The sequence below is a fragment of the Bos taurus genome, chromosome 6, assembly GCF_002263795.3.
Source record: "Bos taurus isolate L1 Dominette 01449 registration number 42190680 breed Hereford chromosome 6, ARS-UCD2.0, whole genome shotgun sequence".
Taxonomy (NCBI): domain Eukaryota; kingdom Metazoa; phylum Chordata; class Mammalia; order Artiodactyla; family Bovidae; genus Bos; species Bos taurus.
In genome coordinates, this window is record NC_037333.1 from 104,578,902 (window position 1) to 104,596,681 (window position 17,780).

Here is a 17,780-nt window from a genome sequence, read left to right on the forward strand (position 1 = left end):
CCTGTAACTCAATGTGTGACCTTGCACAAGTCACTTGTTTTCTCATCTGAATTATGAGGGGAATGGCCTGGATGGTATTTGAGCCCCTTTTCTGTCCTAAATTCCCATAATTCTATGGCTATCTACCTACCTTAATCAGACTTATCTAAATAATCACAAAAAACACCACTTCATGCTGAAGAAACACAGTCATAATAGACTAAGCAAAACCAAATGCCCTTCAATATCCTGTTGTGAACTATAAAATGTCCCCTAAAATCACATTTTCCCCTTGAAACAGGATGTAAGAAAAATATTTTCCTATTAAATCCTTTTAAAGTGCAAGGGAAAGCATTTACTCTGTGATTTGCCGTCCAACTCAATAAAAAGGGGAGGATTCAGCCATGTTAATTACAGAAGATACTGTCAGAAAAGCAAAGGCGGTGGAAATTCAGGTTGGAAACCAAGATACCACGCCAGCAACACGATGCGCGAGTTTTCTGGAAGGAGCTTCCAAGTGTGTATTGAGCAGTTTATTTCTGCCATTACGTGGGGAAAACCAGTAAATGAGTTTTTATGAAGTGATTTATGAAACTCCTGGGGTGGAGGGAGGGAGAACTGGGAGGCAGTGGCACCACCATACAACCCTGTGGGGGAGAGGGGAGAGAGAGGGCTTGAACTTTGGTAGCTGTTCATTACATTGCTGCAAGCTGCATCCTCTGAAATGGGTTAAGCAAAGTGGGACACTCCTTAAAAGAGGTAAAAGAGGCTAGAAGATTTCAGAGGAAATCTTGGTACTTGAGATACCTGAAAGCCTCCTGTTAGATTAGAGCTTTTAAGGGTAGAGATTCTGTTTTCCTTATTTCTGTAGTCCCTTGGAGTGTTAGGAACAGGGCTAGAAACATTGCTCAGAAATGGAAAAAGAAGAGGTGGATCTCTGTGTTCATCCAGGAAGACAGAAAGAGGTGTCTACTCAGCTCATAATTAGCTCTCTTTTCTGTTGGAGTGAACCCCCTGCTCTGTGCTGGGCTTAGTCACTCAGTCGTGTCCGACTCTTTGTGACCCCATGGACTGTAGCCCGTGAGGCTCCCCTGTTCATGGGATTTCCCATGGCAAGAATACTGAAGTGGGCTGCCATTTCCTTCTCCAGGGGATCTTTCCTACCCAGGGATTGAAGCCAGGTCTCTTGCATTGCAGGCAGATTCTTTACCAACTGAGCTACCAGGAAGCCCCGTGGTAGGCAGAATTATAGCCCGCCAAGGATATCCAAGTCTCAATCCCTGGAATGTGAGAGTACTTGGCAAGGGGGAACCGAGATTGCAGATGGAATTGAGGTTGTTAATCACCTGGCCTCCAGATACAGAGATTATCTCAGACTACCAGGTGAGCCCAATATAATTACACATGTTCTTAAACATAGAAGAGAGAGGAGCAGAGCTGGTGTCACATGATAGCTTGTAAGAAAAGTGATGCAGTTGTCAGAAACCTATTTATCTTGTGTAACTAAAATTTTATACCTGTTAATTAGCAAACCCCCTCCCCCAGCTCCTGGCAACCACTATTCTTTTCTTCCTTCTATGGGTTTGACCATGTTGTTGTTATTCTTGCTTAGTCACTAAGTCATGTCCCACTCTTTGTGACCCCATTGACTGCAAGCACACCAGGCCCCTCTGTCCATGGGATTTTCCAGGCAAGAATAGTGGAGTGGGTAGCCGTTTCATCTTCCAGGGGATCTTTATGACCAAGAGATTGAGCCCACATCCCCTGAATTGGCAGGCAGATTCTTTACCATCTGAGCCACCAAGGAAGCCCATGATTATTTTAGATACTTCATATAAGTGCAATCATGAACTATTTATTCTTCTGTGAATGGCCTCTTTCACTTCGCATAATGTCTTCAAGTTTAATCTGTGTTGTTGTATATTGCAGGATTTCCTTCTTTTTTAAGACTGAATAATATTCCACTGTATGTATATATCATACTCCTTTTTTGAACCCACTCATCTATTAATGGATATTTAGATAGCTTCCATGTCTGAGTGCTTGCAAATAGTGCTATGAACATGGAAGTATAACTATCTCTTTGATATCCCAATTTCAATTCTTTTAGCTAAATATCCAAAATTAGAATTGTTGGATTATATGGTAGTTCTGTTTCTAATGTTGTGAGGAAACTCCGTATTGTTTTCCATAGTGACTACACCATTCTGCACACCAACCAACAGTGTACAAGGGTTCCAATTTCTCCATCATCCTGACTTCTTTAGCTAGGTTCCTTCTTAGGAACAAAAGTTTATTCTTTGAGTTTCCCATACCTAGAGTCATGGTCCTTTTTAGAGCCCCTGAGAAAAAATATTTTTTGATGAATTTCTTTAGGTCCACATCCTAAAGTGAAAACACACACTCCAAGTTCTCTGCTCTCAGCATAGTGAGTTCCACCTCGGCATGGCCAGCCTTCCAGGGTCTGTCACTCCAATCCTCCTAATCAGGTCTTTCCTATTGGTTCAGTTCAGTGCTCAGTCATGTCCGACACTTTGCAACCCCGTGGACTACAGTACGCCAGGCTTCCCTGTCCATGGCCAACTCCAGAAGCCTACTCAAACTCATGTCCTATTGGTTAGACCTAGGTATAACCTAACTGTACAAAAAAGATCTTCATGACCCAGATAATCACGATGGTGTCATCACTGACCTAGAGCCAGACATCCTGGAATGTGAAGTCAAGCGGGCCTTAGAAAGCATCACTACGAACAAAGCTAGTGGAGGTGATGGAATTCCAGTTGAGCTATTCCAAATCCTGAAAGACGATGCTGTGAAAGTGCTGCACTCAACATGCCAGCACATTTGGAAAACTCAGCAGTGGCCACAGGACTGGAAAAGGTCAGTTTTCATTCCAATCCCAAAGAAAGGCAATGCGAAAGAATGCTCAAACTACCGCACAATTGCACTTATCTCACATGCTAGTAAAGTAATGCTCAAAATTCTCCAAGCCAGGCTTCAGCAATATGTGAACCGTGAACTTCCTGATGTTCAAGCTGGTTTTAGAAAAGGAAGAGGAACCAGAGATCAAATTACCAACATCCGCTGGATCATGGAAAAAGCAAGAGAGTTCCAGAAAAACATCTATTTCTGCTTTATTGACTATGCCAAACCCTTTGACTGTGTGGATCACAATCAACTGTGGAAAATTCTGAAAGAGATGGGAATACCAGACCACCTAATCTGCCTCTTGAGAAATGTGTATGCAGGTCAGGAAGCAACAGTTAGAACGGGACATGGAACAACAGACTAGTTCCAAATAGGAAAAGGAGTTCATCAAGGCTGTATATTGTCACCCTGCTTATTTAACTTATATGCAGAGTACATCATGAGAAACACTGGACTGGAAGAAGCACAAGCTGGAATCAAGATTGCCGGGAGAAATATCAATAACCTCAGATATGCAGATGACACCACCCTTATGGCAGAAAGTGAAGAGGAACTAAAAAGCCTCTTGATGAAAGTGAAAGTGGAAAGTGAAAAAGTTGGCTTAAAGCTCAACATTCAGAAAACGAAGATCATGGCATCTGGTCCCATCACTTCATGGGAAATAGATGGGGAAACAGTGGAAACAGTGTCAGACTTTATTTTTCTGGGCTCCAAAATCACTGCAGATGGTGACTGCAGCCATGAAATTAAAAGACGCTTACTCCTTGGAAGGAAAGTTATGACCAACCTAGATAGCATATTCAAAAGCAGAGACATTACTTTGCCAACAAAAGTTTGTCTAGTCAAGGCTATGGTTTTTCCTGTAGTCATGTATGGATGTGAGAGTTGGACTGTGAAGAAGGCTGAGCGCTGAAGAATTGATGCTTTTGAACTATGGTGTTGGAGAAGACTCTTGAGGGTTCCTTGGACTGCAAGGAGATTCAACCAGTCCATTCTGAAGGAGATCAGCCCTGGGATTTCTTTGGAAGGAATGATGCTAAAGCTGAAACTCCAGTACTTTGGCCACCTCATGCGGAGAGTTGACTCATTGGAAAAGACTCTGATGCTGGGAGGGATTGGGGGCAAGAGGAGAAGGGGACGACAGAGGATGAGATAGCTGGATGGCATCACTGACTCGATGGACGTGAGTGTGAGTGAACTCCGGGAGCTGGTGATGGACAGGGAGGCCTGGCGTGCTGTGATTCATGGGGTTGCAAAGAGTTGGACACGACTGAGCGACTGATCTGATCTGATCTGATCTGATAACCTAACAGGTCCTTTTCTCTGTCCTTTACCTACTGAAAGATAACACTGTAATGATGGTAAGTGACGAATGCACCCTATAGACTCTTTTACAAGATATCTTGATATAGGCTGTATCAGTTAGCATAAGATAATTATGCTACAGTAACAAACAATCACACATCTCCGTGGACAACAAGAGCAAAGGTTTACTTCCACTGCCAGCACACGTCCTTGGTTGGCTGTGCTCTGCATCCTCTATAGTCATGGACCCAGACTCGTGACCCAGCAGTAAGTCACAGATTGCCATGGCAGAGGGAGAAGAGAGAACAGTGTATCACACATTAACTCTTAAATTTGCTGCCCAGAACCAACACATGTCACTTTTCAAAGCTAAAAGGAATTACCTGATCATGTTAGTCATCAATAGGCCAAGGAGCTATAATCCTCCCCTCGGAGGGACCAAGAATATGACTGAACAATAAAACAGAAGGGTTCCAGTTACTGTTTTTATATTAATAGCAACTGTGGCAAGTCTATGATTTCATATACACATAAAACTGGTCTCTTTGTACTGCCTTGTAGGGATTTATACTTCCAGGCATTGAGCACCCTCCATACAGCAGTAATGCCTGCTTACTAGGGTGGTAGGGCAATAAAACCAACATCTCTATAAAGGATGCAAGAATGACAAAGCCTCAGTGGCTGACAGCAAGTCTATTTCTCACTCAAAGCACAGTCTTGTCATGACTTGGGTATGTGGATGGGCCAGATTATCCTCCTTTTGGCAGAGGCTGAATTTGATGACTTTTATGAGAGTCCCCAAATGACTCTAAGTTGCCTTCATCTATCCTAATTGTATGGAGGGTGCTGTTACAGAGAACTATTGATTATCTTCAAGAATTTCAATATGCCTCACTGTTTTTCAAGAGAAGAGAGCCCAGTCTAATGAATGAAGCATTGTTACAAATGAAACATAATTTAGGTACCATTTCACACTCAGCAGTTTGTAATACACTTCCACTATGCTTCTGTTCTTCCTTTTTATTAACATCTCTCGGCTTTACGAGGTTTCGAATAGTTATTAAGTCCGTGGTCAACTGAAGTGACCATGCTCTTTGAGGTTAGAGGAGTAAAATAATAAAAATGCAACGTCTTTCATCCTATGGTCTGTGGGATACAAAAGATCTTTGTAACTTTTCTAGGAATTTGATGTGCTTGTGGTCACTTGTGGCTTTAGAGCCTGATGTCTTGAGCTCATTTGGGTCTCATCTCCATAATCCCCTTTGCTCTTTGCAATGCAGACAAAAAAACTTAGACTTTTCTCCAGAACTTTTAACCAAAAAACCCAACCCCAACACACTACTCACTGAAGGTTTGCTGTAGTTTGGCCCCTCCCACTCGAAAACCCTACACAATGGGCTACTCTCCCCTCTCCTGGCCCCTTCCCTGGGTTCTGGTTCCTCCCTCCCACTCTTAATTCAATCCCGTTCATTTTATTACGCAGCGTGCTTTAACTCTTCTTTCCTTCTACTCTGCCCCAGGCTTACCTTCACAGAAGCCAGAGACTCAGTGTCTCAATACAACAAGGGGCGATTTCTGTGAGACGGAATCATTGGTAGAGATTTTGTAATTTCTTTCTCAATTTCTCTCCCTTACTCTGTTGGTAGAAGAAAGCCATATGAAAATTTATTTTCATCATACAGGAGGGCTGAAGTGGCTCCAGTTTGGGTTTCAAATACTATTTTCCCTCTTCCTTTTAGGTACTTATGTACTTTCTTGACATCTATTTGCGATAAACTTATTTAACACAGAGGGCCTTAAATTTTTGGTCTCAGCAATGTTTCACACTCTTAAAAAATTCCTAAGGGCTCTAAAACTATTTGTGTCGATGTGGGTTTTAGCTATAGATACCTACCATATTAGAAATGAAAACAAAACTTTCAAATATTCATTCAGTTAAAAACAAAGGATGCATACATCTTAATACAAGCGGCATTTGGTTTTTTTTGGTTTTTTTTTTTTGGTGAAACAAATATATTACCAAAACAACTTAGTGAGAATTGTTTTATATTTTTGCAAATCTCTTTTAAAGTTTGGCTTAATAGAAGACAGCTGTTTTGCACAGTGTTTTGCAACATCACAAGCCACCCAGCCTCCAGGAAACCCAATTGTGCACAGTTCATGCAAGACAAAGAACTAAAAGACAAATGTATGGATGTGAGAGTTGGACTGTGAAGAAAGCTGAGCGCCGAAGAATTGATGTTTTTGAACTGTGTGTTGGAGAAGACTCTTGAGAGTCCCTTGGACTGCAAGGACATCCAACCAGTCCATTCTAAAGGAGATCAGTTCTGGGTGTTCTTTGGAAGGACTGATGCTAAAACTGAAACTCCAATACTTTGGCCACTTCATGCAAAGAGTTGACTCATTGGAAAAGACTCTGATGCTGGGAGGGATTGGGGGCAGGAGGAGAAGGGGACGACAGAGGATGAGATGGTTGGATGGCATCACTGACTCGATGGACGTGAGTGTGAGTGAACTCCGGGAGCTGGTGATGGACAGGGAGGCCTGGCGTGCTGCGATTCATGGGGTCGCGAAGAGTCGGACACGACTGAGCGACTGAACTGATGAAAATAATTTTTATTTTGCCTACCACTATGGCAACCACATTTTAATACATATTCTAGTTGCACATCCTCTCAAAAAGAAAACAAACGATGAAACCAAAGAGTCCTTGAATTAAATCTGAACCTTGAACCAAACTGTAGAAAGAACTCATTGGCTAACGTGCAGTCAACTTAAGTAACTAAGACTTAAGATGGTATATTTAAAAAGCATACATGAGGATGAACAGAAACCAGCCAAACTCTTCCATCTTTGTCTCCAACTCATAAATTCCTACTCATTCTTCAAATCTGCTTTCTCTATGGAGTGATGCCTTCTCTATAGAGTGATGGCTTCTCTATAGAGCTTTCCCCACTGTAATTAATAACAAGAATGATAGAAATAATGTTATTATTAATAAAGGTAACTAGCTGTCATTGGTCTTGAGGAGTCAGTTCAGTTCAGTTCAGTCGCTCAGTCGTGTCTGACTGTTTGCGATCCCATGGACTGCAGTACGCCAGGCCTCCCTGTCTATCACCAACTCCTGGAGTTTACTCAAACTCATGTCCATTGAGTTGGTGATGCCATCCAACCGTCTCATCCTCTGTCCTCCCCTTCTCCTCTCGCCTTCAATCCTTCCAAGCATCAGGGTCTTTTCAAATGAGTCAACTCTTTGCATCAGGTGGCCAAAGTATTGGAGTTTCAGCTTCAGCATCGGTCCTTCCAATGAACATTCAGAACTGATTTCCTTTAGGATGGACTGGTTGGATCTCCTTGCTGTCCAAGGGACTCTCAAGAATCTTCTCCAACACCACAGTTCAAAAGCATCAATTCATCAGCGCTCAGCTTTCTTTATTGTCCAGCTCTCACAGCCATACATGACCACTGGAAAAACCATAGCCTTGACTAGACGGACATTTGTTGGCAAAGTAATGTCTCTGCTTTTTAATATGCTGTCTAGGTTGATCATAACTTTTCTTCCAAGGAGTAACCGCCTTTTTATTTCAAGCAATGTCAAAACCGTGCACGTGTTATCTCGCTTAACTTTCACACTAACACTGAGGAAGGTGCTGGCTTCTCTTTACAGATCAGGTGGGTGAAGACTGGAAAAGAAAGGCCTCTAGCTCTGTGCCCTGCACACCTGATCTGCCCTACCACTTACTGCACCCAGGTGGTCACCATCCATGTGCTTCGGTCCCGCACAAGGTGGGTCGATGAGGTCTAGGTCAGGCTGAGTCGCCTCCTACCCCGGCAACCCGCGCGGCCGGGCTCAGGCAATGCCCGGAGCCACGAGAAGGGATCCAGCTTCTCGATCCCCTAGCTCCCGGGGCCTGAACGCCGCAAGCGAGCTCGGGGAGCTCGGGACTCCGGGACCTTTCCTCGCGCAGCCAAGCCCGCCGAGGTTTGCCGGGAGGGGAAACTGGCGCTGGTGTGAGCGTCGGTGAGGAAATCGGTCCACGCCCGCGGCCGAAGGCCGGAACCTTTCTCCTCTCTCCGCGGCAGCCCCGCTCTGCTCGGAACTGTTTTTCTCGCGTCGCTGTTGTCGGGCGGAAGGGTGCGGACAACGGAACGGTCCTCCAGCCGCCGGGTCGTCGCGCCGCGGTCGCGGGCTGCTGACGTGGGCCGGCTTGGTGGGGCAACGGTGGGCGCGGGTCGCCATGGCGGTGGACATCACACTGCTGTTCAGGGCCAGCGTCAAGACCGTGAAGACGCGCAACAAAGCACTGGGAGTGGCAGTGGGCGGCGGGGTGGAGGGCAGCCGCGACGAGCTGTTTCGTCGGAGCCCCAGGCCCAAAGACGACTTCTCCAGCCGAGCGCGCGAAGTGGTGAGCTGGTTGCTATGGAAACGGCGGGCTGGAGAGTTGAGGGCGCGGATCCCAAACCCGACTGTGTCTGGTAGAGCAGTGTGTCAAAGAGCCTGGGGAAGGTGGTATGAAGAGGGGGGCGGGAGAGTTAGTTCCGGAGAGCTGACGGCTGTCGGGAAACGAACAGTCTTGGGTTTTCCCTGGTGCTCAGACGGTAAAGCGTCTGCCCGCAATGCGGGAGGACCCAGGTTCGATCCCAGAGTTGGGAAGATCCCCTGGAGAAAGGAAAATGGCAACCCACTCCAGTACTGTTGCCTGGAAAATTCCACGGACGGAGGAGCGAGCCTGGTAGGCTACAGTCCATGGGCTCGCAGAGTGAACTTCACTTCATTATGGGTCGAAGAATGGGGACGCATGTTGGGAACTCGGAATTCTGTCAAGTTCATGGGCTTCTTCCTGAGGTAGTGATTTAGCTGTCACTCTGCAGACCTAAACGCCGGCGAGGCTTCCCCCATAGTTTTCTGCTTTTCCTGTCGCAGCAGTGACCGCGGTGTATTACTTCTTTGGTTTACCCGTCTCATCGCCTCCCCTTCCCTGCCCCGCCTTGAGATCGCAGGTGGCTTTCAATTGATCTCTCACTTCTCCTTGCTTCTCATGGACTCAGGACTCAGGCTAGGAACGGGCTAGTTTAGGGTGTTCTTTCACAAGCATGCTCTATTCCAGTCATCTAAACTCCTTTCTGTTTCCTGAACACAGCCGACTTAGGTTCAGGAGAGCCGTGACCTGCTCCTTAAGGGCAGGAACAGTGTTGACTTCACCGCAGAATCCCCAAAGCCTGACTCGTAACATTGCTTAGTAAGTGTTTGTTGAAGGAATGAATGAACAAATGGTGGTCTGTCTTCCCAGCTACACTGGAAACTCTGTAAGGGGAGAGAGAAAGTTTGCCAGGTTCACTTTTGTCTCCATGCCACCAAGGATGGATCTCGTTTTTGTGGAGCTTGAAGCTTATACAGTTCTGTCTGTCCTCTTTAAGAAATAAAAATCCAAAATTACAATAAAAGGTTCAGAACTTTAGGAGGTGCAAGGGAGGGGCCCTGAGGCTTAAACTTCTTGGTAAATCCACTTCTGTTTGATACACAGTGCATGCAGTGTCTGGTACTTTGTAGACACAGTTTTCAATGAATATATGTATGCATGAATTAGGGAGTGGCAGTTGGCAAAGGATATTCAAGCCTTGGAAGGAAAGTTGGTCCAGATGTATATATTCAGTCCATCAGAAAGCATCTATTAAGTGCCTACTTTCTGACCACCATTGTGTTAGAATAATGTGATTTAAAAGGAATGGTGGGCAGACATATTACCAAAAGAAATGCCACAAAGCCTTGTAGATGTCATGTGGGACACAAAGCAGAGTGTGTTCAGTTAAACCTCAGGGCCAAGAGAGGCTTTACAGAGGAGATGATGCCTGAAAAAATCTTGTAGGACAAGTAGTTGGTTCCATTGCAGACAGGGTGGAGAAGGGCCTCTGAGGCTAAGAGAAGCGTGTGCACAAAGGTGTGAAGCTAGATAACGTTATGCTCAACTTGTTTATACTCAATGTGTGTCTACTGGTTGAATGACAGATTAGTAATGGCATTTCAGATTCTCAGAGGAGGAATTTTTCATAGCTGAACAGCTCCAAACAGTGATAATTATGGCTCTTGGCAATGGGAGCTTGACTCATTTGGACTGTGGGATTAATGGGGATATTGGGAGTAGAAACTGGGTCTTGAATTTAGAAGAACTGGATTCCAGTCTGCTATTTAGAAGTGGGTGACCCAGGCAAGTCCTGTATCTGTGTCTCACATCCCCTTTGTATAAAGTGGGCATGATAATACCTTACTTAACCGGTAAGCTAATTATTAGGATCTTATGAGACCTTGTACATATTGTAAAGAGCTATAATGATTATTATTGTTCCTCTTCACCCCCTACCCTGTTGCCAGGTAGACTGTTTAGACGTATTTTCATCAGTGTCGTGAAACTTTATTCCTTACACCACTTACCTGTCATGTACTTTCATTCTTTCTTGCAAAGGGAAACCAAGTCAGTTCATAAAGGAGTCTGAAAATCCTGTGCAGGTGCTGATAGCATCACTAGAGGAGACAGCAGCTTTCCTGTCTCTCCACCATAGCAAATGTGTGGCAAGTGGACAGCTCTTACTCTCTCTCCCCATCCCTGGGACCGTGGAAGCTCGTGTTAATTTCCCAGCAGATCCCTTTTGCTCAGAATCCCGTGCAACACTGCCCCAGGCAGCTGTTACCAGTTGTTGGATCTGACATTCAAGTTGAAATTTACTGACATCCTATCTAATATATATTAATAGTAAAAATAGAATCTGTATGCCTGAAGCAGAACCATGGGCTTTTTTTCTCTTTAGTACTTAAAAGGACCTGAAGTTTGTGTTGTTCAGGCTTCTCATTTTGTAGATGGGCAAACTAATACTCAGGTAAGTAAAATGCCTTGCCCAGAGTAATAATTAATGAGGTCAAAGGGCAGGGCCAGAGGAAGAAGCCAGGTCCTTTAACCCCAGTTGAATGTTGTTTATTTCCCATCCCATACATGCATTTCCACTCTAATTTTAAACCAAAAATTCCTTAGCTGAGTTTCTTCTTCCTGAATTAATACTGAATTCATAACTGGATACTGAATAAGATTTGGATCAGAAAGTCCTGAATTTGAATGCCTCTTATTTACCGCAAGGCCTTGGGAAAGTTATTTGACCTCAATTTCCTCACTTCTAAAATAGAGCGAATCATAGCAACTTGATAAGGTGGTTATGCAGATGAAATGAGAAAAGGTGTGCAAGTGCTTGCATGAGTGTGACTTGTTCTGGTTGCACGTAAGGGTGACCTCGTGTAAACTACCTGGAGGAGGAAATGGCAACCCACTCCAGCATTCTTGCCTGGAAAATCCCAGGGACAGAGGAGCCTGGTGGGCTACAGTCCATGGGGTTGCGCTAAGAGTCAGACATGACTGAGCAACTGAGTACCCAGCACTGTGTAAACCAACCCGAGGAAAATAGAAAAGTTTTGGCTTATCTACCTGGGAAACATAGGAAGGAGCTTCTTTCTTTAGCTCTTATCCATAAAACTCCAGAAAGGGGCTCTAGTTGGTTCTGCTTGGGTCCTGAGCCCTCGTTAGGAAGTCATTCAGTCGTGTCTGACTCTTTGTGACCCCCATGGACTGTAGGCTACCAGGCTCCTCTGTCCACGGGATTCTTCAAGCAAGAATACTGGAGTGGGTTGCCATTCCCTTCTCCAGGGGATCTTGCCGACCCAGGGAATGAACCCAGGTCTCCTGCATTGCAGGCAGATTCTTTAGCGTCCGAGCCATCAGGGAAGCCCTCCTTATGGCTTGGCCAATAGATGGGTTGAATGCTGTGATGGCTGCCCCACCAGAACCTTGGAAAAGGGAGTACTGTGTCTAAAAATCAGGGAATAAGGGATACTGGGCAGGCAAAACCAACGCAGATGTTCTTTCTGGTCCCTAGCACAGTGCCTGACCTGCTTTCACGTTACGTGTCTGGTCTTCAGCTCCGTGGGGAAGAAAAACACTAGAATTGTGGGAGTTTGTAATGACAGGCTTCATGCGGGAATGTGTCCTGAGGTGCCTCCTAGGGGGCAGCTCTTTAATTCTGTTATTAATTTATAAAAATTACAGAGGCCAGGGGAAGCAACATGCAGTAAAACAAGACACCTCTAAGCAGCCAAACCAAGTGTGCACGAACAGCAGGAGCCAGCCTACAGGACGTCAGGAGACCTGTGTCCTGGCCCACATTCAGCCACGAGGGGCAGACAGCCTAGTCTTTCTGCGCCTCAATGTCCACCTTGGTAAAACTGACAGCTTAGCCCATGACTGTAGCAATTTCTTATAAAGCAGAGATAACTTAAGATAAACATCGGCTCTGAGTATTTTTTGGGAATTCTGTTTTCAGATTAAGCATGCCCGTGAGTTTTTCTTTGTTCATTATACATTGCTTTTGTGAAAGCCAAGTGTCACTTATTTTTTATTTTTGTAGGAGTGCATTATCTTGAGTTCCTGACTTCAAATCAGACTTCTTACAGCAGCCCAAAGGCAAATGGTCTGCTCCCCGCTACCGTCCCGAGCGCCTCTCCTTTTACCCTGCACCAGCTGCCCTGACCGCCTTGCTTTCCTCACAGCCTCCAGGCACATCCCCACCTCAGGACCTTTGTGCGTGCCCTCGACCTGGAGCGCTTCTCTCCCAGATGCCACGTGATTGGTCGTTAGGCCTCTGCTCATGTGTTGCCTCAGTGATCCCTCCCTCCACTGCCCTGTGTGAAATAGCATCCTTTTTCTCTCCTTTACTCTGCTTTATTCCTATTATTTAACATACCGTGTATCCATCGACCTGTTTATCCACTGGAACATATACTTCATGAAAACAAAGACTCCTTAAGTTTTAGAGCAGTGCAAGATAGGTTCTCAGTAAATGTTTCTTGAATTAATGAATGAATGTTATTTACTGTGTCACTTTGCTTTGAATTTTGGAGCTGGTTGATCTCTGTCTAAGGCTCCTTCCAATTCCAGAAAATGTGTGAGCCTAACATGATTCCTTAATATTATATAGCATGTATATACACACTTAGGGCTTCCCTTGTGGCTCAGATGGTAAAGAATCTGCCTGCAATGCAGGAGACTCCGGTTCCCTCTCTGGGTTGGGAAGATCCCCTGAAGGAGGAAACGGCAACCCACTTCAGTATTCTTACCTGGGAAATACTGTGGACAGAGAAGCCTGGTGGGCCACAGTCCATGGGGTTTCAAAGAGTCGGATATTACTGAGTGACTGACGTGCACACACATACACTTAATCCAGTGTCTGGAGTAAACATTGAATAAATAGTAGCTTTTATTATTAAGATTTAGTTCCTACCTCAGGGAGTTTATAGTCAAATGGAGAAGCGGACACATAAATACCACAACAACTCAAGTGGAAGTGGAACTGTAACACCAAACATTGATACCCCAGGGCCTTCTCAGTTTTCTTCTGAGATGTAGTGTTGACCTTGTGTGCCAGTCTTTGGAGCCATAAGTGAATCTGGGAATAGGATTATTATCCAGAGTATTCTTATTATTATCCAGAGTAGCTGGAAATAGACTTTATTCAAGGATTGAATATGGTTCTACGTAAATAGAGTGTCAGTTGAGGAGAGCATGGTTCAAAGAAGCAGTATCAGGCAACAGGTGCTACAGTCAGTGAGAAGCTTGAGATAGGGCCTCACAGGACAGGAATAGATCAGGAAACAGTGTAGATTTAGGAGGCAGGCTCCAAACACAATGTAGTCTGTTAAATCACATAGACTTTTTAAAAATTAATGCAGAATTCCTTTTGCAACTGATTTAAAGAGCTGTTTTGTCTAAGGCTGGGATGAGAGGGCTGGGAAAAGAGAAGTTAATTAGTCAGCTGCCTCTCCACCGTCCCCCCCTTCTCCTTGAGGATCCTCTTTGGAATCACCTGTAGGGCTCAGAGAGACACAGTCTCACTGTGTTAGTGTTCTTCAGGGCCTCTTTTAACTTCATGATGCGGTGTTTTTATGGATCTTAATAACCAAGTGTAAACTAAGCGGGACTCAGTGCCAGAGACTTTCTATGATATAAATAGTGAATCCTTTGTGGGGACTGCACTTATGAATTTTTCCAGCGCTTATGAAGAACGTAGCTTTTGAAATTACATTTATTCAATACTAATTGGTTTATTCCATCTCCTGTAATCATTGGACTCCTGATACGTGTCAGTCATTGTGAGGACATTAAAAAGTTATGACATCTATGTCCTGGCTTTTAGGAAATACAGATGCTGCTGCTGCTGCTAAGTCACTTCAGTCACATCTGACTCTGTGTGACCCCATAGACGGCAGCCCACTAGGCTCCCCTGTCCCTGGGATTCTCCAGGCAAGAACACTGGAGTGGGTTGCCATTTCCTTCTCCAATGCATGAAAGTGAAAAGGGAAAGTGAAGTCGCTCAGTCATGCCCTACTCTTAGTGACCTCAAGGACTGCAGCCTACCAGGTTCCTCCATCCATGGGATTTTCCAGGCAAGAGTACTGGAGTGAGGTGCCATTGCCTTCTCTGAGGAAATACAGATGAAGGGTAACTAAAGCTCCTTGAGGGAGAATCAGTGGAAAAACAAACCAGACTTTGAAGGACAAGAACCATTCTACCAGACAAAGGAAGGGGATTAAATCACCTTCCTGGCAGAGGAGGGGCTGTGAGTGAGGGCGCTGGTGTTCAAGAGCAGGGTGACTAGGGGGAGCAAGGGCAATGCTGGTGCGACTGGAGCCCGTTCCTGGGGGGCCTGGAAGAGGGGCGGGGAGGCAGGAGAAGAGGCTGTGCTGGATGAGGTTAGAGCAGAGGTCGACCAGCTTAGGGCCACAGGCCACATCCAGCCGCAGCCAGTTTTTATAAATGAGGTTTCAGTGGAATGCAATCATATTCATTTTAGGCTATGGATGCTTTTGTGCTATAGTGACAGATAGAACGTTGGCTAGACCTTGGGCAACAGCATCGTCAGCAATGCTGAGGAATTTGGACTTTATGCTCTAAGCGGTGTGAGCAGAGGCAGGAGAGTTCATATTTGTATTTTAAGATGATCAGCAATATTGCAGATGTGTTTGGAGTGAAAAACTCATTAGGAGGCTGTTGCCGTGATTCAGGTGAGAGCTGATGAGCTAGTGGATGGAGTAATGACTGGATGAAGGAGATATCTAGAAAGTGGCTCTTTTAAAAATGTAGCCGTTGGTGGGGTTAGAAAGAAGAGGTAGAACAATTCCCAGCTTTCTAGTTGGAAAGTTTCATGGTGATAGATACAACAACGTTTTCTTCAAGGTTAGAGTCGGATGCCAGTTACTCATGGCTTTACTTTCTCAGTTCTAAACAGTGGGGAATAGATCCACGGAGCCCAGAGGACGGAAGTTTTATTGAGACAACAGTGAAAGTGTTAGTCGCTCACTCATGTCCGACTCTTTGTGACCCCATGGACTGTAGCCCGCCGGGCTTCTCTGTCCATGGAATTCTCCAGGCAAGAATACTGGAGTGGACTGCTGTTCCCTTCTCCAGGGGATCTTCCTGACCTAGGGACCCAGGTCCCCCGCATTACAGGTGGATTCTTTACTGCTGAGCCACCAGGGAAGCCCATTGAGACAACAGGTGGTGGGTGACTCCCCAGTGGCATTGCTTCTTGGAAAAGCTGGATTGGAGAGCATAGCTGGAACCAAGTGGGGTCCTCTAGTTTTGTCATACTTAGAACGTGGAGATGGTTGAATCTTTAAAATAGACACCTAGTACGTGTGCCCAGCCATTACCTCACAAATCCAGCAAACACTGGGCTGTGCCTCATTATGGCGGCAGACACAAGGCAAGTCCACGGCACCAGACTGCAGATGGGGCTATTCAGCAGGGCCCAGTAGGGGCTTCCCTGGTGGCTCAGCTGGTAAAGAATCCGCCTGCAATGTGGGAGACCTGGGTTCCATCCCTGGGTTGGGAAGATCCCCTGGAGAAGGGAAAGGCTACCCACTCCAGTATTCTGGCCTGGAGAATTCCATGAACTGTATAGTCCATGGAGTCGCAAAGAGTCGGACATGACTGAGCGACTTTCACATTTAGACTCCAGGATCTTATACAGACTTGTTTTCAATAGTGCGCTCTTTCTTCTTGAAAGAAATTCATCTTTGTGGTAATGATTGTATCACTTATGTATTCTACATACATATTGTAGAAGTTTGATTCTCAGGGATAGTCGTCAGTTAACTTTCTTCTTTATTCCAAGAAAAATCTGGAAAGGGTCAAAGAGTTCCCTCTCTTCTCAGTTTGTCGTTGGCAGGTAAACAGTTCAGTGTATGACCTACTAGGATAGGGCTGCCCAAACAGGTCCTCTCAGGGTGACCTTTGGAATGAGTTCTTCTGTCCAGGGTCTGATTCTGTCTTGCAGACTTGAGAAAGAGATTTGTCCACATACCAAGGAAAGAACCATTTTCAGGGCAGGTATCAACGGAGCTCACACCAGCTTGTGTACAAGCAGAATACTAGATTGTTCATTTACTTTGAGTGCTATAACTAATACTCAGAAGGATCCAAATTTTGGAAAGTCAATTATTTTTGAACTTCTATAGGTCCGGAACTCTGTTGAGGGCTTTACATACCTGATCTCAATTAATTTTTCTCTGTTTAGAGGGACAGAAGTATAATATTATTAAGTGATTTTACAATGTTGATTGTTTCATGAATAATATAATTCTAGAATTCATACGAACTTGATGTTTGAGGTTTCTTGTTACATGGAAATCTTTATGGGCTCCCTCTGGTGGCAAAGTATCAGTGACGTTTACAGTGGTTAATTATGGCTTGTGTTATGAAAAACTTACTGTGTTTTAAACATATTAACTTTAAAGTTGATGTAAGAAGAGGCCCTGTCAGAACCCTCTAAAAGAAAGTGAATAAACCAGAGAAGTGAAAGTATAATGTGTTGAATGAACTCATATAACTCGGCTATGAAAAGCTTGCCGCACACTTGTAATTTTAAACTCAGCAGTACTTTTTTCTTCCTGACTTTCAGGTTCTCAGAGTCTATAAATACTAGAATCTGCCCTCTACTTGCCACAGTCTAACATACGCCTATTTGTCAGAACTTTCTTACGGAGCTCGTAAGCTATGTTTAACCAAGAGAAGAGAGTCTTTTCATTTCATAATATTGTACACATTCCTGTTCACTTTTTTGGACACATGATAAGAAAATCCTGGTTAAAATCAACGTTTGTTTTTTATAGCCTAAGTAGAAATGACAGGTTGCTGCATATCTTGGCTGGGAGAAATTGAGAAAGGAATTAAAAAGCATAAGTTTTGAGTTATAAATACTTTGGGACTTTGCCAATAATTAATTATCTGATCTTGGAGAACTCACCTAACCTCTATTTCTGGTTTTTTGTTTGCTTTTTTTTTCCCCCCCCACTTTACTTGTTTATTTAATGAGGAACTTTCACTAGATTATCGTTAAGAATCTTTCCATGATCAGTACTCTTCTTTTTGAAAGTCCCAGAATATATTTTTAAATGCTTTTTATAGCACCTGGTGATATTCCTCCCTGACTTTCTGTGTACTTAGAATTTTTCACCTAGATTAAAAGAAAAA

The 17,780-nt window shown here is 44.5% G+C and overlaps 1 protein-coding gene across 1 annotated transcript in view; it reads left to right on the plus strand.

Annotated features, from left to right (window-relative positions):
* The first annotated feature begins 8,441 nt into the window (after positions 1–8,441).
* The window catches only part of STX18 (syntaxin 18), a 118,405-nt gene continuing 109,066 nt past the window's right edge, over positions 8,442–17,780 (plus strand). Inside the window, 1 exon segment of the mRNA NM_001099719.1 lies at positions 8,442–8,618. Within this exon segment, the coding sequence (NP_001093189.1) occupies positions 8,451–8,618 (168 nt within the window). The 5' untranslated portion in view covers positions 8,442–8,450.